Source organism: Hyperoodon ampullatus (genome assembly GCF_949752795.1).
Source record: "Hyperoodon ampullatus genome assembly, chromosome: 7".
Taxonomy (NCBI): Eukaryota; Metazoa; Chordata; class Mammalia; order Artiodactyla; family Ziphiidae; genus Hyperoodon; species Hyperoodon ampullatus.
This window is the reverse complement of record NC_136920.1, coordinates 110,630,950-110,657,503: the sequence shown is the minus strand read 5'-3', so window position 1 is coordinate 110,657,503 and position 26,554 is coordinate 110,630,950. Positions and strand designations below refer to the sequence as shown.

Here is a 26,554-nt window from a genome sequence, read left to right as displayed (position 1 = left end):
GAAGATGGTTACAAATTTTTTGTTGCGTTCTCCCGTTGAGAAATGGAGTTTATTTTCCTTCACTTTGAATCTGGGCTGACTGGCACTGTGGCTGCTTTAACCAGTAGCACTTGGAAGAAGTGATACTTCTACTTCTTTCTCCTTGGAAGCGGTAGGTCCGGGGATTCAGTCATTGTATACAGAAGAGATCATTTGTGGGGAGAGAGGTCCCAGCTCTCCAGCCATCCTGCTAAGGCACCGGACATGTGAATGAAGCCATCTTGGACATTCTAGCCCCGCCACCATCTGCCTGAAGACTTATGAGAGACCCTAAACAAAACTAGCAGAACTACCTAGTCAAGCCACAGAATTATGTATTAGAAAATGGTTGTAGTAGTTTCAAGACACTAAGTTTGGGGTTTATTTGCTATGTAGCAATAGACAACCCAAAGAATATATTCAACAACCACCAGAATGCTTGGAACAGTATTCCAAGTAATTCTTCTAAGCATTTACATGTTAGCAATTATTATTCCAGTAAGCCCAGCACATGGAGAAATCATTCAGGAAAAAGTCAATTTCTAGCCAATACTTTTCCAGGCCACTAATGTATACATTAATTAATTCCTTCTTTCAGAAAATATTAAATGGGTGCCCTACTCATTGTCACATACTCTTCTGGGTACTAACAAAGCAGCTAAATTCCCTGCCTGAAAGTAAGTAAGATGATATCCTTTAGTCTTTGTTTGTGATATTGATATAACCAGAATATTAGGGTTTAGCTAGAAAGGACTAATTATCTGATATGAACATATAAGAAATGAGGTTCAAAGGAAATTTTTCCTAGGTAAGTTATAATTAACATCTTCTAAGTATTAATCCTTAATAAGCTGAATAGAAACCATTAAAGTATTTCAAATTTAAATTAGCCTCCACCTTACCATTCTTGATTTATACCATCATCTTTTAGATGTCTAAAATGAAAATTTTAATTGAGCAAGTTAATTCAAATACTGTATTCATTCAATCATTCAACCATTCAACAAATAAATTTATCAGACAACCTTTATGTGCAAGTGATGGTGCTAATCCTTAGGCTTCTAATTCAGAACAGTTAACTCATAGACTCTGCCTTTTCTGTCAAGAACTACACTTTTCTTATCAATGTCATGCGGGGAGAAGAAGTTTTAAAATATATTAGATTAATCATGTTTTTATACCAGAATGATTCGTTAGATAGAGGTTGTAATCTACTTACTTTGAGGTAGATTCATCCCTGAATATGATCTAGTTATAGATAACCAAAAATGTATATTAGGTATTAAGTTTGAATAGAAGTCCAATTCGTTATTTAAGTTTCCCAAAATTTTCTACATAGTTGCTTGTTTTTATTCAGGGCTAGGTGTATTTGCTAATTTGAGAGGCAAGAAAAAGAAGCCTGTCAAATGTATTTGCTCTGATGCTGAGGTATTTCTCAAGGCTTCTTCCATGTGAATGTTTAGCCCATACACATGCACATAAAACAAACGACAATCATTACTATTAAAGTCTAGGAGAGCAAGTCCACCCTTACTTGGGTACTTTATATCCAAGGAGAATCATTGGTTCTTGGCCCTAAAGTCTATAATCCTCAGGAAAATGCTTCAGCAAAAGAAATCAGGGATGAAAGACTGTGTTTTTCCTTAAAATTTAACCCATTATCCTTTGGTAATCACAACACCATGCTTCTTTCTCACCAATTAAAGTTGCACTAGTAGCTCACAGTTGTCCCTTAGCTGGAGTCAAGCCAAAGGGCAATTCACCATCCTCTTTATGCTTGCTGTAATGGGAATAACTCTTTCACACACTTAGCATGATCACTGAATAAGTGGGCAGGGGTCATGTTGCATGACAGCCTTCAATACATGCAGAAAGTAAAAAAATTACCCCCAAAGAAACAGTTGTGGTCACCAGGGTCATGGTCTACAGGTCTACACCTGAACAGTAAAGCACTCTGAATTCCCTTTTTGTTCATCGAGGTATTGACATCTGGGCTGTGATGGCCAATGAGGGTGCAAACTAAAACTTAATTCTGCTGATACATACAGCATTTTTATTGTAGCAAGTATACTTTCAGTTAGAATTAATCTCCCCTGGTTTAAATGATAGATGGTTTTGTAAGAGGAAGGGTGACCCCATGTGGCAGTTTTAAAACATGACTGCAAATTCTCTGGCACTTGTATCAAAGTGGGAGGTGTTTCCCCTCATCTTTACTCTGGGTGGCCTGTGATTACTTTGACTAGTAGGGTATAGCAGAAGTGATGCTATGTGTCTAAAAGGCTTTATAGATTCTCTTTGTTTGTGGGAACACTTGCTCTTGGAGCCCTGAGCCACATGTGTGAAGTCTGACCACCTTAAGATCTCCATGCTGGAGAGGGCACTTGTGTGCCATGTGGTTGACAGTCCCAGCTGAGCCCAGATTTCTAGCCATTTATACCAAAGTGGCAGACATATGAGTACACCCATCTTGGACCCTCCAAACCAGCCCATCTGCCTGATGGAACAAAAGAATTACCCTGGGGAGCCTTGCCCGCATTCCTGACCCACAAAATCATGAGATTTAATAAAATAATAGTTGTTTTAAGTGACGATTTTGGGCACTTTTAAATGCAGTGATAGATAAACAGAGCACCGCTTGTGTTACTTTGGATCCTCCAAAGAGCAGATGCTAAGAGAGGATTAGACATGCCAGAGATTTTTTTTCTTTCAGTATTATTGAAAGTATTATATGATCTCAGTATTATATGATTGACATACAACATTGTATAAATTTAAGATGTACAGCATAATCACTTGACATATGTATATATTGTGAAATGATTATCACAATAAGTTGACGTCCATCACCTCATTTAGTTATGAAAATTTTTTTTCTTTGTGATGAGAACTTTAGGATCTACTCTGTTAGCAACTTTCAAATATACCATATAGCATTGTTAGCTATAGTCATCATGTTGTACATTACATCCCCAGCACTTATTTATCTTATAATTGGAAGTTTGTACCTTTTGACCACCTTTACCCAGTTCCCACACTCCCTACTCACTGCCTCTGGCAACCACAAATCTGATCTCTTTTTCTGTGAGTTTGGTTTTCTTTTAGATTAGACATGCAACAGGTTTATTCTTAGGTGTCCTTCCTAGAGTTAGGAAGGATAAAGGGGGAGGGAGTGGAGTAGGAAGGGAGAGCCTTCAGACCATGATGCAGGTCTGGTACCTGTGAAGTCTTAGGGTACATCACAGTTCTAAAAAAGTTTTGATCAGGCTGGTGGGAAGTCCCAGGCCTATTTGAGAAGTCCAACTTATTTGGAATACTTTATGATCAAACTGGAGTTTTGCTCTTGCATGTTATCTGTGGTATGCTAGAATTTGTTGAATGTAGCTCAGAAATTCATTAAAATAACTCCTGGAATCTCACTATTAGGACTTTCTCCCTCACACATTGTAAAATGCTCTATTATAACACTTAAAATGTTGTATTATAAATATTTCTTGAGTATGTGCTTTATTAATTAGACTGACTTTGAGATTTTTGAAGGCAGGTTGTATGTATTTTTCACCTTTGTATACTTCTTTGACCCCCAAGTTCCTGACTCAATGAGTGTTTTTTGAATGGTTAACTGAGAATAATGGTCAAATCATGGTTTCTGTGTAGTTCTTAGAATACGTTATAACTATCTGGTAAACACAGGGATTCATTGTTGATGAAACAGATGAATGTTAATTACCTCTTTTAAAATGTGTTAAAAATAAATAGACTTCTAAATAATCTTGATGAAGAAAATCACATTTGACCTAGGAATATTTTTTTAAATTGTACTTTGCTATTCCTACCATGGTAAATATTTTTTACAGTCTTGCCAACTAGTACTGGTCTCCTGCCCTTTTCTTTACAGGGTTATAGATAGGAGAGTTCATAATTCATAAGGCTGACATTTTAGTTGACATCGAGAAAACAAAGCTCATCTTGTGAGTTCCTTACTGAAAACCTTCCCTGTCTTTGTAGCTTGCTACAGTGATTTCCAGATTTTTGGATTTTATGGATTAGTATCATTTAAAAAATTAGGGGCACTGACATGTATTTATTTATTTATTTTTTAACATCTTTATTGGAGTATACTTGCTATACAATGTTGTGTTAGTTCTACTGTATAACAAAGTGAATCAGCTATATCATACATATGTCCCCATATCCCCTCCATGTTGCGTCTCCCTCCCACCCTCCTTATCCCACCCCTCTAGGTGGTTGCAAAGCACCGAGCTGATCTCCCTGTGCCATGCAGCTACTTCCCACTAGCTATCTGTTTTACATTTGGTAGTGTATATATGTCAATGCTACTCTCTCCCTTCGTCCCAGCTTACCCTTCCCTCTCCCTGTGTCCTCAAATCCATTCTCTGTGTCTTTATTCCTAACCTGCCCCTAGGTTCGTCAAAATGTGTTTTTTTTTGTTTTTTTTTTTTTCGATTCCATATATATGTGTTAGCATACGGTATTTGTTTTTCTCTCTCTGACTTACTTCACACTGTATGACAGGCTCTGGGTTCATCCACCTCACTCCAAAGAACTCAATTTCATTTTTTTTTATTGCTGAGTAATATTCCATTGTATATATGTGCCACATCTTCTTTATCTATTCATCTGTCGATGGACAATTAGGTTGCTTCCATGTCCTGGCTATTGTAAATAGTGCTGCAATGAACACTGTGGTCCATGTCTCTTTTTGAATTATGGTTTTCTCAGGGTATATGCCCAGTAGTGGGATTGCTGGGTCATATGGTAGTTCTATTTTGAGTTTTTAAAGGAACATCCATACTGTTCTCCATAGTGGCTGTATCAATTTACATGCCACCAACAATGCAAGAGGGTTCCCTTTTCTCCACCCCCTCTCCAGCATTTATTGTTTGTAGATTTTTGATGATGGCCATTCTGACCAGTGTGAGGTTATACCTCATTATGGTTTTGATTTGCATTTCTCTAATGATTAGTGATGTTGAGCATATTTTCATGTGTTGTTAGCAATCTGCATATCTTCTTTGGAGAAATGTCTATTTAGGTCTTCTGCCTGTTTTTGGATTGGGTTGTTTGTTTTTTTGTTATTGAGCTGCATGAGCTGCTTATATATTTGGAGATTAATCCTTTGTCAGTTGCTTCATTTGCAAATATTCTCTCCCATTCTGAGGGCTGTCTTTTCATCTTGTTTATGGTTTCCTTTGCTGTGCAAAAGATTTTACGTTTCATTAGGTCCCCTTTGTTTATTTTTGTTTTTATTTCCATTACTCTAGGAGGTGGATCAAAAAAGATCTTGCTGTCATTTATGTCAAAGAGTGTTCTGCCTGTTTTCCTCTAAGAGTTTTATAGTGTCTGGCCTTACATTTAGGTCTTTAATCCATTTTGAGTTTATTTTTGTGTATGGTGTTACCGAGTGTTCTAATTGTATTCTTTTACATGTAGCTGTCCAGTTTTCCCATCACCACTTATTGAAGAGATTGTCTTTTCTCCATTGTATATTCTTGCCTCCTTTATCAAAGATAAGGTGACCATAAGTGCGTGGGTTTATCTCTAGGCTTTCTATTCTGTTCCACTGATGTATATTTCTGTTTTTGTGCCAGTACCATATTGTCTTGATTATTGTAGCTTTGTAGTATAGTCTGAAGTCAGGGAGCCTGATTCCTCCAGCTCCGTTTTTCTTTCTCAAGATTGCTTTAGCTGTTTGGGGTCTTTTGTGTTTCCATACAAATTGTGAAATTTTTTGTTCTAGTTCTGTGAAAAATGCCATTGGTAATTTGATAGGGATTGCATTGAATCTGTAGATTGCTTTGGGTAATATAGTCATTTGCACAATGTTGATTCTTCCAATATAAGAACATAGTATATCTCTCCATCTGTTTGTATCATCTTTAATATCTTTCATTAGTGTCTTATAGTTTTCTGCATACAGGTCTTTTGTCTCCTTAGGTAGGTTTATTCCTAGGTGTTTTATGCTTTTTGTTGCAATGGCAAATGGGAATGTTTCCTTAAATTCTCTTTCAGATTTTTCATCATTAGTGTATAGGAATGCAAGAGATTTCTGTACATTAATTTTGTATCCTGCTACTCTACCAGATTCTTTGATTAGCTCTAGTAGTTTTCTGGTAGCATCTTTAGGATTCTCTATGAATAGTATCATGTCATCTGCAAACTGACAGTTTTACTTCTTCTTGTCTGATTTGTATTCCTTTCTTTTCCTTCTCTGATTGCTGTTGCTAAAAGGTCCAAAACTATGTTGAATAATAGTGATGAAAGTGGGGAACCTTGTCTTGTTCCTGAGAACAATGTTGGCTGTGGGTTTGTCATATATGGGCTTTATTATGTTGAGGTAGGTTCCCTCCATACCTACTTTCTGGAGAGTTTTCATCATAAATGGGTATTGAATTTTGTCAAAAGCTTTTTCTGCATCTACTGAAATGATCATATGTTTTTTCTCCTTTAATTTGTTAATATGGTGTATCACCTTGTTTGATTTGCGTATATTGAAGAATCCTTTCATTCCTGGGATAAAAGCCACTTGATCTTGGTGTATGCTCCTTTTAATGTGCTGCTGGATTCTGTTTGCTAGTATTTCATTGAGGATTTTTGCATCTCTGTTCATCAGAGATATTGCCCTGTAGTTTTCTTTCTTTGTGACATCTTTGTCTGGTTTTGGTATCAGGGTGATGGTGGCCTCGTCGAATAAGTTTGGGGAGTGTTCCTCCCTCTGCTATATTTTGGAAGAGTTTGAGAAAGATAGGTGTTAGCTGTTCTCTACATGTTTGATTGAATTCACCTGTGAAGCCATCTGGTCCTGGGCTTTTGTTTGTTGGGAAATTTTAAATCACAGTTTCAATTTCAATGCTTGTGATCAGTCTGTTTATATTTTCTATTTCTTCCTGGTTCAGTCTCAGAAGGTTGTGCTTTTCTAAGAATTTGTCCATTTCTTCCAGGTTGTCCATTGTATTGGCATATAGTTGTTTGTAATAATCTCTTGTGATCCTTTGTATTTCTTCAGTGTCAGTTGTTACTTCTCCTTTTTCGTTTCTAATTCTGTTGATTTGAGTCTTCTCTCTGTTTTTCTTGATGAGTCTGGCTCATGGTTTATCAATTTTGTTTATCTTCTCAAAGAACCAGCTTTTAGTTTTACTGATCTTTGCTATCATTTCCTTCATTTCTTTTTCATTTATTTCTGATCTGATCTTTATGATTTCTTTCCTTCTGCTAACTTTGAGGTTTTTTTGGTTCTTCTCTCTCTAATTGCTTTAGGTGTAAGGTTAGGTTTTTGGTTTGATGTTTCTTGTTTCTTGAGGTAGGATTCTATTGCTGTAAACTTCCCTCTTAGAACTGCTTTTGCTGCATCCCATAGGTTTTGGGTCATTGTGTTTTCATTGTCATTTGCTTCTAGATATTTTTTGATTTCTTCAGTGATCTCTTGGTTATTTAGTAACGTATTGTTTAGCCTCCATGTGTTTGTATTTTTTACAGTTTTTACCGTGTAATCGATATATAGTCTCATAGCATTGTGGTCGGAAAAGATACTTGATATGATTTCAATTTTCTTAAATTTACCAAGGCTTGATTTGTGACCCAAAATATGATCTATCCTGGAGAACGTTCCATGAACACTTGAGAAGAAAGTGTATTCTATTTTTTTTGGATGGAATGTCCTATAAATATCAATTAAGTATATCTTGTTTAATGTATCATTGAAAGCTTGTATTTCCTTATTTATTTTCATTTTGGATGATCTGTCCATTGGTGAAAGTGAGGTGTTAAAGTCCCCTACTATGATTGTGTTACTGTCGATTTCCCCTTTTAGGGCTGGTAGTCTTTGCCTTATGTATCGCGGTGCTCCTATGTTGGGTGCATAAATATTTACAATTGTTATATCTTCTTCTTGGATCGATCCCTTGATCATTATGTAGTGTCCTTCTTTGTCTCTTGTAATAGTCTTTATTTAAAGTCTATTTTGTCTGATATGAGAATTGCTACTCCAGCTTTCTTCTGATTTCCATTTGTATGGAATATCTTTTTCCATCCCCTCACTTTCAGTGTGTATGTTTCCCTAGGTCTGAAATGGGTCTCTTGTAGACAGCATATATATGGGTCTTGTTTTTGTATCCATTCAGCCAGTCTGTGTCTCAGGTGGGTTTCCACCTGAGACCTCTTCATATATCCCAGGTTAATGCTGATATATTTCACCTATCAGCTGTATTAGGTCATCAGAAATTTATTGAAATTCCTTGTCTATGGATAGACCTCCTCCGCCTATTCTGTTTTATTACCCTACTACCACTTAAATGGAAACTCAGAGGAGAGTGAAGACAAATTCATGTGCTCAGCCCTCTATCTTAAACTGGAGTTTGACATAAAAATTAGAAAAGATAACAATAAAAATAATTGACAGAATACAAACAAGTTTTGTGAACTTCTATAAATATACATCATCTTGGCTTTGGCATACATTTGGTTTTATTCCTTAAAGTATGACAGTCCTTTCCTCAAATGAGTGTCAAAAACAGACAAAGCCACATTAATCTTTTACTGGTTTTCCTTTCCCATGGGATGACACAGGATTACCAGATGATAAGGATGAAAAGAAGGTAAAAAGGGACATTGAGTATAATGCAGTGAAATAGGAATTTATTTTCTTTAGCTCCATGGATCTCAACTGGGGGCTATTTTGCTCCTCAGGGGTCATTTCACAATGTCTGAAGACATCTTTGGTTTCACGACTGAGGATGTTTTACTGGCATCTAGTGGGGAGAGGCCAGGGGATGCTACTGAGCATCCTACAATGCACAGAATAGCCTCTAACAAAGAATTATTCAGTTGAACATGCTAATAGTGCTAAGGGTAAGAACATTTACCCTTGTACAACAATGTGAATATACTTAATACTGAACTATATACTTAAAAATGGTTAAGATGATAAATTTTATGTTATGTGTATTTTACCACAATTAAAAAAAAAGAACATTGTTCCTTATTTTTTAGGAAAAATTTCTGTTTAGAAGTCAGCTTTATGGTTTTTGGATAGGAATATGAAAATTCAACTTCTATGCTCAGTTAGAGCTTAACTTCATAGAGTTAAGAGTGGAGTATGTGGTGAGATATATAACAGAGTCCATATATCAGATACCATAGGAGAGCCATTCAAGCTACTGTGTCAGGGATTTGCAAGCAACAGACATAAACTCACTCTTGCTAACATAAGCAAAAGACAAAATTTATTAGAAGGCAATGAAGTCAGTTGCAAAACCTGGAAGAGACGCCCTGTACCTAAGCTGTTTGTAGGAGAGGACCCAAGGCAGCTTCAGAGATTTATCTGGGTGCAGGAATGAACAGGCAGTGTCTCCAAAACCCACTACCAGGGTGAATCAGTGTCTGGTGTTTTCAGAGGGAGTGTCTGATAGGTCAAACTTGGGTCCTGTACTCCCTTCTCAGCCCTGGCAGCATGTGGCATACTAAAGTATGTCTCACTAAGATAACATACAAAGGGGAAAGACTGTCCCTGTCCCAAAAAGTAGGGTGAAGGGATGCTGGGCAGGTAAAAACAATATCCATTTCAGCTACAAGTTAGATATTGCCTTCTGCTGCCCAAACCAAAATGCAAACAGGCAAACAAACAAACAAAATGCTTTAATCACAGGACACATTTGTTTACTGCAAAATTTATGGAAATTTAACCTCTCTTCGTCTGTTTTATCATCTGCAAAATGAGGAACTTAAATTTAATGACTTCTTCCTTTTCATTTTTATTATAGACCTATTCCCTTATGTTTTAAGAGAGTCTTTGAATATATAACTCATTTTGCCTAGGTTGTAGATTCCCCCCTCATATTATCTGTCCCTGGAATGGCTTCCTAATGGTTTTGGTGGTATTTCTGAGTTTTGGATTATTGATCCATTTTGGGTGAAAAAATCCTTAAATGAAATTTTAAAAAATGAATACATCTTTTCAGAGTGCTTATGTGTGGCATAATTTGTATCAGTAAGAAAGTAAATTACAATGATTTATCCCTCTATTTGTAGAGAAACATGCATGGGTGTAGGGAGTGTGGAGGAGGAACGGCTGAAATGGAAAAGCCTTTGCCAGCTCTGTGTCCTGCTAAAGGGTTAAGCCCCACGTAGAGAGTGTTTTTCCCACAGAAACACAGTAGCGAGTCTCTGTGCACCAAGAGGGAGAGCTACTTGAACCTCAGGAAATGAGTTTCTGAGGGAAGTCAGAAGGACTGGGGTTTAGAGATTTGAGGATTAGGGAGAGATGTGGTAGGAGGTTGGAGCCTGCAGAGGTAGGTGGCCAGTGGGAAATTCCTGATGCTGGGATGGGTAAAGGATTTGAAGGGTGAGGATAATATCCAATTTGAGTTTAGTTCAATTTCATTGTCCTTGTGCAGTGTAAAATCTCACCGTTGATGCACATCTTCAGCAGTGTCAACAGTCTCACAAAAGCCTTGTAGGACTGGTTTGGAGAAAGTAAAAGAGAAGAGGGTGAGATTGATATTTGGGTTGTGGTGGGGCAGAGGAAAGGGAACACAGAGCAGCCGTGGTTGGAGAGATGCCATGAAGTCAGTTCAGGGGCAGGAACTGGGTGCCAGAAGGGACTCTGAGATTGTAAATCCCTGGGAATTCACACACATTTTGTGGGAAGATTTGGACCTCCCAGAATACTCAGAGTGAGGGATTGGACCAAAGGATTAGGGGAACTTAAGGTACCTTTGGGTTATACTATCTTGGTTTATACTATACTATACTATACTATACTATACTATACTATACTATACTATACCTTACCCAACTGTTGATAGGATGAGGTGCAGCTGAAGTCCCAAAATAATGTGGTGGGGTTATTTAATTCTTTTTTCTCATCTTAGTCTGATTTCATTGTATCTTCTCTTGCCACAGAAACAGTACTTCCAAATAGAAATCATTTTACCATGGAATAAAAATTTTATTTATCTATGTATTTAACATTTATTGACATCCACCAAGTGCATGTTGCTTGAGGAGAGTCATAGATGAGTAAGACATAGTAATGTCATAATAGGGTTTATCCCCGGCGGGGGAGAGAGATGTACAAAAACCAACCACAATACAAGGATGGAGGCAGTAAGGGGTAAATGGAGTGCAGCAACAGTGTTCTTTAATTCTGGTTGGGAACAACTATATAGAATCCAATGAATGAATCTGTGTTCTCCCTGAAGTTTCTAGTTTTTTCTTGAATCACTTCTCTTTCCTGTGAAGAGACAAAATAGGAACATTCTGACAATGTATAAAACATATTAAAAAATCCTAAGACTATAAAAACACAAGAAGTGTCACAGTATGTACAGTCCATCATTCATCCAGCCCAGTTTCTGTGCCTGGGACAACGGTTCTGAAAAACAACCTCCAAAGGCTAAAAAGGCAGCAGTGTATGGAGTGTAGTCCCTGGGTGGTCAGATATCTTTGCACCCTGTCTTTTCACTCTCTCATTTTACCAGCCATGTGATCTTGGGTAAGTTATTACTTAGCAGCTTCTCTTCATGTTAGATTACCAGCCTGTAAAATGAGGACAGTAACAACTCATTGGATTGTTGAATTAAATAAGCTATTGCACATGAAATGCCTGGTACACTATAAAAACTTGATGCATTTTAGCTATTATTTTTATTATTCTGAAAGGAACATTGGGAATTTTATATCCATGAGTTTAAGCACATTCTTTTGAATTTATATTTTCTGCTCACAAGAAGTGTCTTGTATTAATAAACTACCTACATTAAAAACCTATGTAATTTAATCTTACTTTCATTTGTCCAGAAGCTACCTCTTTCCAACTTTGACTAGAGGCACTTCACTGTCTAATACTTAAGGATTTAATGCACTAATCCATCTTCTTTATGTTAAATCTAATCAGTCCGCCAAAGAACATTTTTCAGGCCCTTTCTAATTTTCTTAAGGTTCAAAGATAGTTACACATGCTATAGAGTATTCTGTAAGTTCCGTAGTTTTATATAAGGGGAGGTACTATTTTCTGTTTTGTTGATGTTGACTTTACCAACAGTTGTCAGTGATTCATGAACTTTTTTGGACAGAAGCAGCTCCTTAAGTCAGAACTTTGTGGTACAGTTAATAGTACTTTCCAAAACTTGTTCTCTGAAATGCTATTCTGAGAAGCCTCAATGGGTGTGCCACAAAAAGGATTATAATTTGGGAAGCGCTGAGTTAAATGACAGTTTGTTAGATCCTTTTTAACATCCTGTGCACTTTAAATACAGTAGGCAGTGGTTTTTGAACTTGTTTCTCCAAATTATCTTTTTTTGGGGAATTGTCTGGTAGGACCAGTGTTCTGGGAACACAGTTTGGGAGATGCTGACTGATAGTAAGTTATAGGTTCAACGATAGCTTAAATCCATTATCCTACAGAAGTAATTTCCCCCTGAGGACATTACATTATTTATTATGTGGAAGCACTTTCATTGCTCTTCTGAACATTCAGAGACTCTTATGTTATCTTTTTGCCGAATATTCTTATCATCCTGGTAATTTGCCGGAAAGGTTTAATTATGTCTATGTACTTAAAGATATCATTCTGTATGTATTTTCTTTTCCAAATTGCTTTCAGAAGCATACTAAGTAATGATAGGCTGAAATATGAAGTAGAAAGAATGTGAAATCATGCAGCCCTGGCTTGGAATCTTTGTTCAGAACTCAGCAGCCTCTTGTCCTTGGACGATTTATTTAGCTTCTTTGATTCTTACTATTCTCATCTTTATCTAGAGACATGGCTTTTTATCCTTGTCCTTTGATTTCTTTCTCACATTACTCTTTCTGACTTGATCAAGCAAATACAAATCAGTTTATTCTTTTAAATTGAATTTGGAACTTGATTAAAACAAAAAAGTGTAGATTGGGACATGGTATATTCATACCCGTCATGACCAGCAATTATAAGTCACTGTCTATGGTTAACCCATTTCCCTATGCATATATACAGGCAGGAAAATTTGGATAACTTTTAAGCACCTAGGACCAAACCCCTGGGAGCGGGAAGCTACGGCGGAAGGGGTTATGTTCCTCTGTCCGCCCCTATGGGAGAGGCTCCCTAAAGTATTTGAACCAAGCAAGAAAGAAGAGTGAGTGGCAGCTTATAAAAAAGTTTGAGAGCATCATTTTCATGATTTCACCAAATGATACTTTATTACTGAAAACTTAAAATCAATATCCTCATAGTATAAAATAGCATGATTAAATTTCAAGTATCTAATGTCTCAAATTTCTCCCCTCAATAGGCTTTTAGTTATAAAAGTTCTAGTGTGTTTTTCCAAGTAAATACCAATTTCCCAGCCTTTCTCATTCAAGACTACCCAAAGGAGGCAATGTCTTAAGGAGACATTGGAAATATGGAAATCGTAAATATTACCATATAATTTCTGAATTCCATTGATATCATCCTCTGAAAGTTTGAGATTCTTGGAATCGCCTTCTCCATAAGTTGGATACATCACAGCATTAGGATCAGATGAATGATCCAGACCCAAGGAATGGCCAACTTCATGAGTTGCAGCATACAGGAAATTAATTCCTGCAACAAAAGAGACATACAATAACTGTAAAAAATAACTATATATATAATAAAATCAAAATAGATAATAATAAAAATAAAATAACTATAAAATACCTAACCGTTTAAATTCTCCATAGTTTGCTTATTTGTTTCCAGGCCTTCACAAGGGCAGAAGGTTTAGAAGAGGAATCAGAATAGTAGTGCTTTCCTCAATACATAAGGCAAATGCTAAAAGCCATGAAAGGGGAAATCAGCAGTAACACAGTCATAGTAGGGGACTTTAACACCTCACTTTCACCAATGGACAGATCATCCAAAATGGAAATAAATAAGGAAACACAAGCTTTCAATGATACATTAAACAAGATGGACTTAATTGATATTTATAGGACATTCCATCCAAAAAAAACCAGAATACACTTTCTTCTCAAGTGTGCCTGGAACATTCTCTAGGATAGATCATATCTTGGGTCACAAATCAAGCCTTGGTAAATTTAAGAAAATTGAAATCATATCAAGTATCTTTTCCAACCACAACATTATGAGACTAGATATCAATTAGAGGAAAAAATCTGTAAAAAATACAAACACATGGAGGCTAAACAATACGTTACTAAATAACCAAGAGATCACTGAAGAAATCAAAGAGGAAATAAAAAAATACTTAGAAACATATGACAGTGAAAACACGATGACCCAGAACCTATGGGATGGAGCAAAAGCAGTTCTAAGAGAGAAGTTTATAGCAATACAATCCTACCTCAAGAAACAAGAAACATCTCAAATCAACAACCTAACCTTACACCTAAAGCAATTAGAGAAAGAAGAACAAAAAAACCCCCAAAGTTAGCAGAAGGAAAGAAATCATAAAGATCAGATCAGAAATAAATGAAAAAGAAATGAAGGAAACAATAGTAAAGATCAATAAAACTAAAAGCTGGTTCTTTGAGAAGATAAACAAAATTGATAAACCATGAGCCAGACTCATCAAGAAAAAAGGGACGACTCAAATCACCAGAATTAGAAGTGAAAAAGGAGAAGGAACAACTGACGCTGCAGAAATACAAAGGATCATGAGAGATTACTACAAGCAACTCTATGCCAATACAGTGGACAACCTGGAAGAAATGGACAAATTCTTAGAAAAGCACAACCTCCTGAGACTGAACCAGGAAGAAATAGACAATATAAGCAGACCAATCACAAGCACTGAAATTGAAATTGTGATTAAAAATCTTCCAACAAACAAAAGCTCAGGACCAGATGGCTTCACAGGCAAATTCTATCAAACATTTAGAGAAGAGCTAACACCTATCCTTCTCAAACTCTTCCAAAATATAGCAGAGGGAGGAACACTCCTAAACTCATGCTAAGACGCCACCATCACCCTGATACCAAAACCAGACAAAGATGCCACAAAAAAAGAATGCTACAAGCCAATATCACTGATGAACATAGATGCAAAAATCCTCAACAAAATACTAGCAAACAGAATCCAACAGTACATTAAAAGTATCATACACCATGATCGAGTGGGGTTTATCCCAGGAATGCAAGGATTCTTCAATATACTCAAATCAATCAGTGAGATACACCATATTAACAAACTGAAGAATAAAAACCACATGATCATCTCAATAGATGCAGAAAAAGCTTTTGACAAAATTCAACACCAATTTATGATAAAAATCTTCCAGAAAGTAGTTGTAGAGGGAACTTATGTCAACATAATAAAGGCCATATATGACAAACACACAGCCAACGTTGTTCTCAATGGTGAAAAACGGAACCCATTTCCACTAAGATCAGGAAGAAGACAAAGTTGCCCACTCTCACCACTATTATTCAACATAGTTTTGGAAGTTTTAGCCACAGCAATCAGAGAAGAAAAAGAAATGAAAAGAATCCAAATTGGAAAAGAAGGAGTAAAACTGTCACTGTTTGCAGATGACATAATACTATACATAGAGAATCCTAACGATGCTACCAGAAAACTAACGCTAATCAATGAATTTGGTAGAGTAGTAGGATACAAAATTAATGCACAGAAATCTCTTGCATTCCTATACACTAATGATGAAAAATCTGAAAGAGAAATTGAGTAAACACTCCCATTTACCACTGCAACAAAAAGAATAAAATATCTAGGAATAAACCTACCTAAGGAGACAAAAGACCTGTATGCAGAAAACTATAGGACCCTTATGGAAGAAATTAAAGAGGATACAAACGGATGGAGGGATATACCATGTTCTTATATTGGAAGAATCAACATTGTACAAATGACTATACTACCCAAAGCAATCTACAGATTCAATGCAATCCCTATCAAATTACCAACGGCATTTTCCCCAGAATTAGAACAAATAATTTCACATTTGTACAGAAAGACAAAAGACCCCGAATAGCGAAAGCAATACTGAGAAAGAAAAATGGAGCTGGAGAAATCAGGCTCCCTGACTTCAGACTACACTACAAAGCTACAGTAATCAAGACAGTGTGGTACTGGCACAAAAACAGAAATATAGACCAATGGAACAGGATAGAAAGCTCAGAGATAAACCTACACACCTATGGTCACCTTGTCTTTGACAAAGGAGGTAAGAACATACAGTGGAGTAAAGACAGCCTCTTCAATAAGTGGTGCTGGGAAAACTGGACAGGTACATGTAAAAGTATGAGATTAGATCACTCCCTAACACCATACACAAAAATAAGCTCAAAATGGATTAAAGACCTAAATGTAAGGCCAGAAACTATCAAACTCTTAGAGGAAAACATAGGCAGAACACTCTATGACATAAATCACAGCAAGATCCTTTCTGACCCACCTCCTAGAGAAATGGAAATAAAACCAAAAATAAACAAATGGGACCTAATGAAACTTCAAAGCTTTTTCACAGCAAAGGAAACCATAAAGAAGACCAAAAGACAACCCTCAGAATGGCAGAAAATATTTGCCAATGAAGCAACTGACAAAGGATTAATCTCCAAAATTTACAAGCAGCTCATGCAGCTCAATAACAAAAAAACAAACAACCCAATCCAAAAATGGGCAGAAGACCTAAAGAGACATTTCTCCAAAGAAGATATACAGATTGCCAACAAACACATGAAAGGATGCTCAACATCACTAATCATTAGAGAAATGCAAATCAAAACTACCATGAGGTATCATCTCACACCAGTCAGAATGGCTATCATCAAAAAATCTAGCAACAGTAAATGCTGGAGAGGGTGTGGAGAAAAGGGAACACTGTTGCACTGCTGGTGGGAATGTGAATTGGTACAGCCACTATGGAGAACAGTGTGGAGGTTCCTTAAAAAACTACAAATAGAACTACCATATGACCCAGCAATCCCACTACTGGGCATATACCCTGAGAAAACCATAATTCAAAGAGTCATGTACCAAAATGTTCATTGCACTTCTATTTACAATAGCCAGGAGCTGGAAACAACCTAAGTGTCCATCATTGGATGAATGGATAAAGAAGATGTGGCACATATATACAATGGAATATTACTCAGCCATAAAAAGAAATGAAATTGAGCTATTTGTAGTGAGGTGGATGGACCTAGAGTCTGTCATACAGAGTGAAGTAAGTCAGAAGGAGAAAGACAAATACTGTATGCTAACACATATTTATGGAATTTAAGAAAAAAAAATGTCATGAAGAACCTAGGGGTAAGACAGGGATAAAGACACCGACCTACTAGAGAATGGACTTGAGGATATGGGGAGGGGGAAGGGTAAACTGACAAAGTGAGAGAGTGGCATGGACATATATACACTACCAAACATAAAATAGATAGCTAGTGGGAAGCAGCCGCATAGCACAGGGAGATCAGCTCGGTGGTTTGTGACCATCTAGAGGGGTGGGATAGGGAGGGTGGGAGGGAATGAGACATAAGAGGGAAGAGATATGGGAACATATGTATATGTATAACTTATTCACTTTGTTATAAAGCACAAACTAACACACCATTGTAAAGCAATTATACTCCAATAAAGATGTAAAAAAAAAAAAAGCATTGTCTCCAATTAGGATTATTTATCTAGAGCTTCTCTTCATTAGTTTTCTGTTTTGTCTGTGTTCTTCTACTTTGTAAAGTGATGAATACGATGGGCTGGGTTATGGTGTGGGTTCTTTCTGAAAAACAGTGAATAATATCAGAACTGTATATACTTCTGAAATATCATAGTCTCTGCTCCTCTTTCACCTTCAATTAAAAAACTTATTTTGGGGATATATATAAAAGAGCTATAAGTTACTGAATTATTAATATATACCAAGCACTGTGCTAAGCACTGCATAAGCATTATCTCATTTAATTCCAACAAGAATCCTGTGAGGTAGGAATTATTTATAGTCCCATTTCATAGATAAGGAAACTGAGGCTCAGAGGAGTTAAATAACTAGCCCAAAGATACAAAGTGAGTAATTGGTAGAGGTACAGCAAATTGAACCCATCATTTTTTGACTCTGTAGCCTGAGTATCTATCTTCTATATATGGAGGATTATGAGCATATTAAATGCAATAATGCATTTAAAGCACAGAGGTGGCAGTTAGCAAGCACTCAATAACTATTATTAATTGCTTTCAATTGTCAAATTAAAGATAGTTAAGATATAAAAAGTTCAGGATTTTAAAAAGGATATGTAGTGGAAGAGACTTGGGATGCTGTACCTATACTGCTACCATCAGTCCAGTGTTCATCCTCATCAAAGTGAGCATCTCCTCCCAGGCCTGGCCCAGGTGCAAAGGCATGAGCCAGTGTGTTTCCTGGCCCATCAAATGGGTAGGGGTCCCCGTGAGCTGAAAGAAAAAAGGGTAATTGCCTTTAGTGACTGAATTTATCTCCAGTCATTTCATCTTTTAGTTTACAGTGCATGATTATTGAGGTTAGAAAGATTAGTTCAAGCAGTCAGCTGCATACACAGGGTGGTTTGGGTGTTTATTTGTCACAGAGACTTTTTCTTTCACAGAACCACTGCTCATCCCTGATAACCACCACATGTTGAAAGCTTACTGATACGGACTTTAAATACATTCACATCCTACTTATGGTGGTGTCTAAGTGTTATAGTTGATCATTTTCCTTAGCTGGATGGTGGCAGAGTAGACAATGAGTTTGAGTACTGGATTCAGCAGGTAATTGCATACCATTTAATATACGTTTTCTTAAAAACCCAGCTTTTTCTTTGTGGGTGTAGTAGACAGTCTCTTGAAGAACTGTGCTCAAGGTGTCTTAAAATAGATTTTGATAGTGCTTTTATTTGTGAGGCAGAGACACTTATTTTCAAATTGGTGTCAGGCCATATCCAGTTTATCCAGTTCTTGAAAAACATAGCGTGCCATGATCCGTGCTTTTCTGTAAGGTTTTCTTCAGTCTTGTTGATATTGTGGTTGAAGCTCAAATTTCGGCTAAATTCACAGCACCCAGGAAGTTTAACATTAAAACAGGCCAAAAAGACCAACATTTTCCTCTAAATTTGCACCATGAAACACCAGCAGTTAATAGCAGTTCATGTATATGGGTTATATCTCCTTAAGCCCTTTAATATGAAAGTTCTCTATTTTCTACTTTTTACTACATGAAGGGTGTTGGCAATAAGCCACAGGGACTGTTCACTTCTTGGAGACCACTTCAGGCCTTTGGAAGTTGTAACCTCTTCTTTTGGTTTAATGTTGATGTTAGTTAGATATATTTTAAACTGTCCCATAAATATATATGTATATCATGATTCATGTTACAAAACAGAGGTTGGCAAACATTTTCTGTAAAGGACCAGATGTGTAGGCTTGAAGACCTCTGTCGGAATTGCTATAGTCTGCCATTGTAGCCCCAAAGAACTCACAGACAATAGGTAAATGAAGGACCATGGCTGTGTTCTAATAACTATTTACAGATTTGGCTCATGGGCCATAGTCTGCCATCTTCTGCTATAAAAAGTGGCTCTAAGTTAATGGACTAGAAAAAGTGTAAGAACATTGATCTTTAATGAGATGATCTATCTATCTATCATCTATCATATATCTATATCTCTTTAAAGATTTTAAATCCCAGAAAGAGGAGGGCACTGATATAAACAACAAGCAAAATAGCACACAGGATCAGCCTGCAGGAATCTTCCTTACCTCCTCTTGCAAAGCCAATCATGATATCAGCAGTTCCCCAGCTAACTCTCTTGAAGCTCAGTGGGATCTCTTTGCTCCACACGTTGAAGGCCTTTGCCACTAATTGATTCACTATGACATGTGGTAAGTCTTGAGTATATGACACGATCCTGGTAGAAAACAAGAAAACAATGTTTGACCTTTTAGGAAATAGGCTTTACTGTTTTTGCTAAAATGAGCCAAAGCAAAACTAACCTGTAGGTGACTACTTTGGAAGTCCATTTTGGGCGATGTGGGAATAGGGAATATTCTGCAACATCTGGCACTCCACATCTGGGCTTCCGCATGATTTCTATAATATGGGAGCTTAATGTCCCAGTTATAGGCAGGTGAAAGAATTTTTGCATCTGCTTGAGTTCGACTTCTAAACTATTGGGGTCCCTTGTTTTTGAGTCAGATGGATAAAATCTCTTCAGATAGTCCTATTGGAAAGAGAGTAATTGATCTATAATTCTTGTTTATTGTCTTCTTTTAGCTCAGAAGTCTGTACATCTTTGCCTCTGACTCCTGTGGACCCAAATAGTAGTGTGAAGGCAGAATACTTACATAGTAACCAAGTAAAACAAGAGTGCATTAATGAAAAGAAAACTTAATATTGATGATGAAGCACTGCCATTTCATTTCATGAGCAAAAGAGTCCCTCCATTTTTCTTTTATCCCATTAAATGTTTTGAAGAGAAACACACTGTATACTTTATAAAACATAGACTTGTGTGTAATAGCCAATCAGGAAGAGTGCTCAGTGGGCCCTCAAGGGGCACAGCTGAGACCTCCCCTTGGCATCAGAGACCCTATGGGGAGATCCAAAGTCACCCAGCCCTTTCTAAAATTCTCTGGAGATCAGGTCCCAGCTGAGGTTAAATGTCTTAACATTTTAGTCCTGGGAAAGGTTATTATGACATTATTTGGTTTTACATACATATTCTCCAGGTGAAGAAATCAGAACTCTTAGTAACTAAATGATTTGCCCTGGGGTCACATGTTAAGTTAGTAGCAGAACTGACTCTGAGTTTCTTGACTGCCAGGCCAGTGCTTTTTCCATGGCTAACTCCTTAGTAAAACCCTCTTTGTGAGACTGCAGGATAAAGCAGGTCTCTCAGGTGTATTCCATGGGCAATTGGGTCCCTGGGAATTTCTTTTTCTTTTTTTTTTTTTTTTTTTTCAGTACGCGGGCCTCTCACTGTTGTGGCCTCTCCCATTGCAGAGCACAGGCTCTGGACACGCAGGCTCAGTGGCCATGGCTCACGGGCCTAGCCGCTCTGCGGCATGTGGGATCTTCCCGGACCGGGGCACGAACCCGTGTCCCCTGTATCGGCAGGCGGATTCTCAACCACTGCGCCACCAGGGAAGCCCCCTGGGAATTTCTTAAAGGACACTAGTGAATGGGTATGAGGATGGCAGTCCAGCAGCCTAAATAGGAAAAAATAGAAAGCGAATGAAATAACAACAGCAGCAAAGGACTTTCATTAAGCACTTACTAGTGCCAGGGACTATACCAGGAGCTTTACATTACTTATCTCATTTATACCTCATAACCACCCTGTGAAGTAAGGTATGGCATTATTTTCCTATTTCACATTTAAAGAATCATGGCTCAGAAGAGTGAAATAAGTTGCACGAGGTCACCCCATGTGTAACCAAAGGAGCTGGTATTTGAACTTGTGTTCTAATTCCAAAGCCCATTTCATCAGAAAAATGTAAAGTGTTATATAATGTGTGATAATATCTTTGAATTGATTTAAACATTGGCTCACTCATTTGGAATCTAGTTTGGAGTAGGTGGTAATGTTTACTTGTCTGAGAACCGCTTAGGAGTATGCGCTTTATGTAAGTAACCTTAGCAATATTGTGCTCTGTCTTCCTGTTACCAATGACTATTTCATTCAATACAACAAACACTTATTGTTCACCCATGACAATTAGCAATTAATCCCTGATTTAAAAACAAATAGCTCATTTTTTTTCCCTTCCAGAGCTACAGGCTTTACAAAGACACCCTTTGTAAGAAATCTCTCTGCATCCTTAAGATGAATTTTCCTGCCTCCCTTTAAACCTAGAGGACCTCCCTCTGGTTTATTGGCAACGTGCACCATGGGTAAAGGGACTCAATACTCTTGCAAGTGTACTCCTTCTGTAGAGTCCATTAGGTGGACCCATATGAAATTGCTCCTTTGGAGAAAAAAAAACCTGTCAAATATCACTGATTTCATATGGTTCAGTCCAATGTATTACATGGACTTTTAAAAAGTCAAAGTTAGTGTGAAATAAAACACAACTTTTCTTATGCTTAAGCTTAAATTTATAAACAATACTTAGGTGTAGATGTCCCATTATTTTACCAGGTAATAATTACTTACACTTATTGGGCTACTTATTAAGTAGTATATTGGAAAGAACATGATTTTTGAACCAGAACTTGTCCTTGACTCTTATCTCTACAGTTAGTAAGTATGTGAATTAACCTTACTTTGGTTTCTTCTTTTTCCCAGGATAGAGCTAAGGATTCAATGACACAATGTATATGAAGTACTTTATAATCTGTAATTGTTACATACATGATAATTGGTATTGTTACCACTTCCTTCATTCGCTAGAATAATCCTGTGAGGTATAAAACACAGTATTATTATCTCTATTAGATATATGAGAAAACAAAGTCGGAAGTTCATGCCTTGCCCATCATCATTGGCTTGTCAGTGGGAGGACTGCAACTTATACCCTCATTTTTTCTTTTCAAGTCTCTCCATCACAAGCAGTCCTCATCTTAAGAGACAACACTTTGCTCTTTATGAGAAAAATCTCAAGTTACAGTAAATAATAGTAGCAGTAAGGACTTCAATTTATTGAATATGTCACAGGTACTCTGTAAAGTGCTTCACAACACCCCCATTTGGTTGATATCATTACATTATCCAACTTCCAAATTAGAAAACTGAAGCTCAGAGAAGTTTAATAACATTCCTGTGTTCATCTACACAGTTGAGTGGAGGAGTTGGAACTTGAATCCACTTTGGGCAGGCTCCAAAGCTTGCTCTTAACAGCTACTTGATTAAAACATATATTACCTACATAATCAGAAAAATTATTAAAATGGAAAAACATACTTCCTAATGCTGATGGTGAGCCTGTGGAGGCCCAGGTGAGTGGGCCAATGACATACCTGAGCCTGTTCCCACGGCAGCTCACTCATGCCTCCTGCCTTCTGGGGAAGCTGCAGGGCCAGGGTGCCAGGCAGCATACTCACGGCATACAGCACGGTCAGCACGGCCAGCTGCATAGCTGTTGTCCACAGATGATTGCTCTCGGACTTACGGTTGGTTTGGTGTTCTCTGCCAGAGGCTGGAGAAATTTATATAGCTTCTCAGACTTGAATGTGGAAATAGGTGACGCATTTGAGTGTTTTCTTTCTTTTTAGTGTCTACCGAACTTTGAAAGTGTGTATTATCTTTTATTAATGACAATGAGGAAGTATTACATGCTTATTGGCAAGAAGCACACAATGTGTTTGTCTTTCAAAAGATTTTTCTCCCACCTGTCTTCTGTATAAATTTGACCCATGAAATTTTAAATTTAGCACACTTTATTTGCCAGAATCAAATTGCTACTTAGACATGTCTTCTCAGTTTAAAAATTTGGGGAGCATTATTCAGGACATATTTTATCTTAACATAATTTTTTAAAAATTTGAAATGCATGGAAAGGTACATAAAAGATACAAATACTCAAATCACTATTAAGCAAACATTTTGTAACAGTCTCCAAAGTCATAGAGGGGAATGATGGGAGGAGTGGCAAGTGGAAATGCTCTTCTGTGATTGGGTCGGTGGCCACCGTAAAGCCTGTGCTCCACTCCCTCACCTTCCAGGTACCTTAGTGGAGCCCTGAGAATTCCCTCTTCAAGTCTCCCTTTAATCAGATTATTTATCTTTTTAGTGGTCAACATCACTTGAATTCCTCTTGAATTACACGAAAAAATATTAAACAAAAAAACCCTTCAGACATGGGCTTGCCTGTTCATCTACCATACTTACCATGCTTCACCTCCTGTAGTTGCAGTTTTCTCCAAAGCTGGCCTTCAACTTGGAAATCACTTTCTCCAGTCTTTCTCTTCCAATCACCCTGACTCTAGCTGCTGACCAGCCACCACTTGGGCTAGTTTGGTCCTCAGCACACATAATGGTTATTCTACATATAGCAATTAAAGACCCATGACCTAGAGATTCTAGTCCATTTACTTCGATTTTCCTGAAGATGAAACTGAAGCCAAGGCAACAGGTTCACTTATTCCTCCAAGGCTCACACAGCCAGTTAATAGTAGTCCTGACTCCCAGTCCAGTGCTTTTTGTGTCATATCACACTACCTATTCATTTTGTCATTATATAGAATACACATTTCTTGAGAGAGCACGTGGCTTTTTTACTATAATAAGTCATGGGAAACTCCCCAAATATGATGGAGCTGAAAAATATAATAGGGGTCTTTGGCCTCCTTAGGTAGGTTTATTCCAGGTATTTTATTCTTTTTGTTGCAGCGGTAAATGGGAGTGTTTCCTTAATTTCTCTTTCAGATTTTTCATCATTAGTGTATAGGAATGCAAGAGATTTCTGTGCATTAACTCTGTATCCTGCTACTTTAACAAATTCATTGATTAGCTCTAGTAGTTTTCTGTTAGCATCTTTAGGATTCTCTATGTATAGTATGATGTCATCTGCAAACAGTGATAGTTTCACTTCTTTTCCAATTTGGATTCCTTTTATTTCCTTTTCTTCTCTGATTGCTGTGGCTAAAACTTCCAAAACTATGTTGAATAAGTGGTGAGAGTGGGCAACCTTGTCTTGTTCCTGATCTTAGTGGAGATGGTTTCAGCTTTTCACCATTGAGAATGATGTTGGCTGTGGGTTTGTCATATATGGCCTTTATTATGTTGACGTAAGTTCCCTCTATGCCTACTTTCTGGAGAGTTTTTGTCATAAATGGGTGTTGAATTTTGTCAAAAGCTTTTCCTGCATCTATTGAGATGATCATATGGTTTTTCTCCTTCAATTTGTTAATATGGCTTATCACGTTGATTGATTTGCATACAGTGAAGAATCCTTGCATTCCTGGGATAAAATTCACTCAATCATGGTGTATGATCCTTTTAATGTGCTGTTGGATTCTGTTTGTTAGTATTTTGTTGAGGATTTTTGCATCTATGTTCATCAGTGATATTGGCTTGTAGTTTTCTTTTTTTGTGACATCTTTGTCTGGTTTTGGTATCAGGGTGATGGTGGCCTTGTAGAATTAGTTTGGAAGTGTTCCTCCCTCTGCTATATTTTGGAAGAGTTTGAGAAGGATAGGTGTTAGCTCTTCTCTAAATGTTTGATAGAATTTGCCTGTGAAGCCATCTGGTCCTGGGCTTTTGTTTGTTGGAAGGTTTTTAATCATGTTTCAATTTCAATGCTTGTGATTGGTCTGTTTATATTTTCTATTTCTTCCTGGTTCAGTCTCAGAAGGTTGTGCTTTTCTAAGAATTTGTCCATTTCTTCCAGGTTTTCTATTGTATCGGCATAGAGTTGCTTGTACTAATCTCTCATGATCTTTTGTATTTCTGCAGTGTCAGTTGTTACTTCTCCTCTTCACTTCTAATTCTGTTGATTTGAGTCTTTTCCCTTTTTTTCTTGATGAGTCTGGCTAATGGTTTATCAGTTTTGTTTATTTTCTCAAAGACTAGCTTTTAGTTTTATTGATCTTTGCTATTGTTTCCTTCATTTCTTTTTCATTTATTTCTGATCTGATCTTTATGATTTCTTTCCTTCTGCTAACTTTGGGGTTTTTTTTGTTCTTTTTTCTCTAATAGCTTTAGTTGTAAGGCTAGGTTGTTTGTTTCAGATTTTTCTTATTTCTTGAGATAGGATTTTCTTGCTATAAACTTCCCTCTTAGAACTGCTTTTGCTGCATCCCATAGGTTTTGGGTCATCGTGTTTTCATTGTCATACGTTTCTAGGTATTTTTTTATTTCCTCTTTGATTTCTTCAGTGATCTATTGGTTATTTAGTGGCGTATTGTTTAGCCTCCATGTTTTTTGTGTTGTTTACAGTTTATTTTCCTGTAATTGATATCTAGTCTCATAGCGTTGTGGTTGGAAAAGATACTTGATACGATTTCAATTTTCTTAAATTTACCAAGGCTTGATTTGTGACCCAAGATATGATCTATCCTGGAGAATGTTCTATGAGCACTTGAGAAGAAAGTGTATTCTGTTGGTTTTGGATGGGATGTCCTATAAATATGAATTAAGTCCATCTTGTTTAATGTGTCATTTAAAGATTGTGTTTCCTTATTTATTTTCATTTTTGTTGATCTGTCCATTGGTGAAAGTGGGGTGTTAAAGTCCCCTACTATGATTGTGTTACTGTTGATTTCCCCTTTTATGGTTGTTAGCAATTGCCTTATGTATTGACGTGCTCCTATGTTGGGTGCATAAATATTTACAATTGTTATATATTCTTCTTGGATTGATCCCTTGATCATTATGTAGTGTCCTCCTTTGTCTCTTGTAATAGTCTTTATTTTAAAGTCGATTTTGTCTGATATGAGTATTGGTACTCCAGCTTTCTTTTGATCTCCATTTGCATGGAGTATCTTTTTCCATCCCCTCACTTTCAGTCTGTATGTGTCACTAGGTCTCAAGTGGGTCTCTTGTAGACAGCATATATATGGATCTTGTTTTTGTATCCATTCAGCAAGCCTCTGTCTTTTGGTTGGAGCATTTAATCCATTTACATTTAAGGTAATAATTTATATGTGT

General features: G+C 37.1%; 1 protein-coding gene across 1 annotated transcript in view; it reads right to left on the bottom strand.

Annotated features, from left to right (window-relative positions):
- Positions 1-23,040, bottom strand: part of MMP7 (matrix metallopeptidase 7) — a gene marked incomplete at both ends in the record, with an annotated part of 58,141 nt that extends 35,101 nt beyond the window's left edge. Inside the window, 5 exons of the mRNA XM_079707859.1 lie at positions 13,380-13,597; positions 18,273-18,401; positions 19,725-19,873; positions 19,959-20,185; positions 22,924-23,040. Of these exons, the coding sequence (XP_079563985.1) occupies positions 13,380-13,597; positions 18,273-18,401; positions 19,725-19,873; positions 19,959-20,185; positions 22,924-23,040 (840 nt within the window). The remainder of the gene's footprint in view (positions 1-13,379; positions 13,598-18,272; positions 18,402-19,724; positions 19,874-19,958; positions 20,186-22,923) is intronic.
- Positions 23,041-26,554: the final 3,514 nt, after the last annotated feature.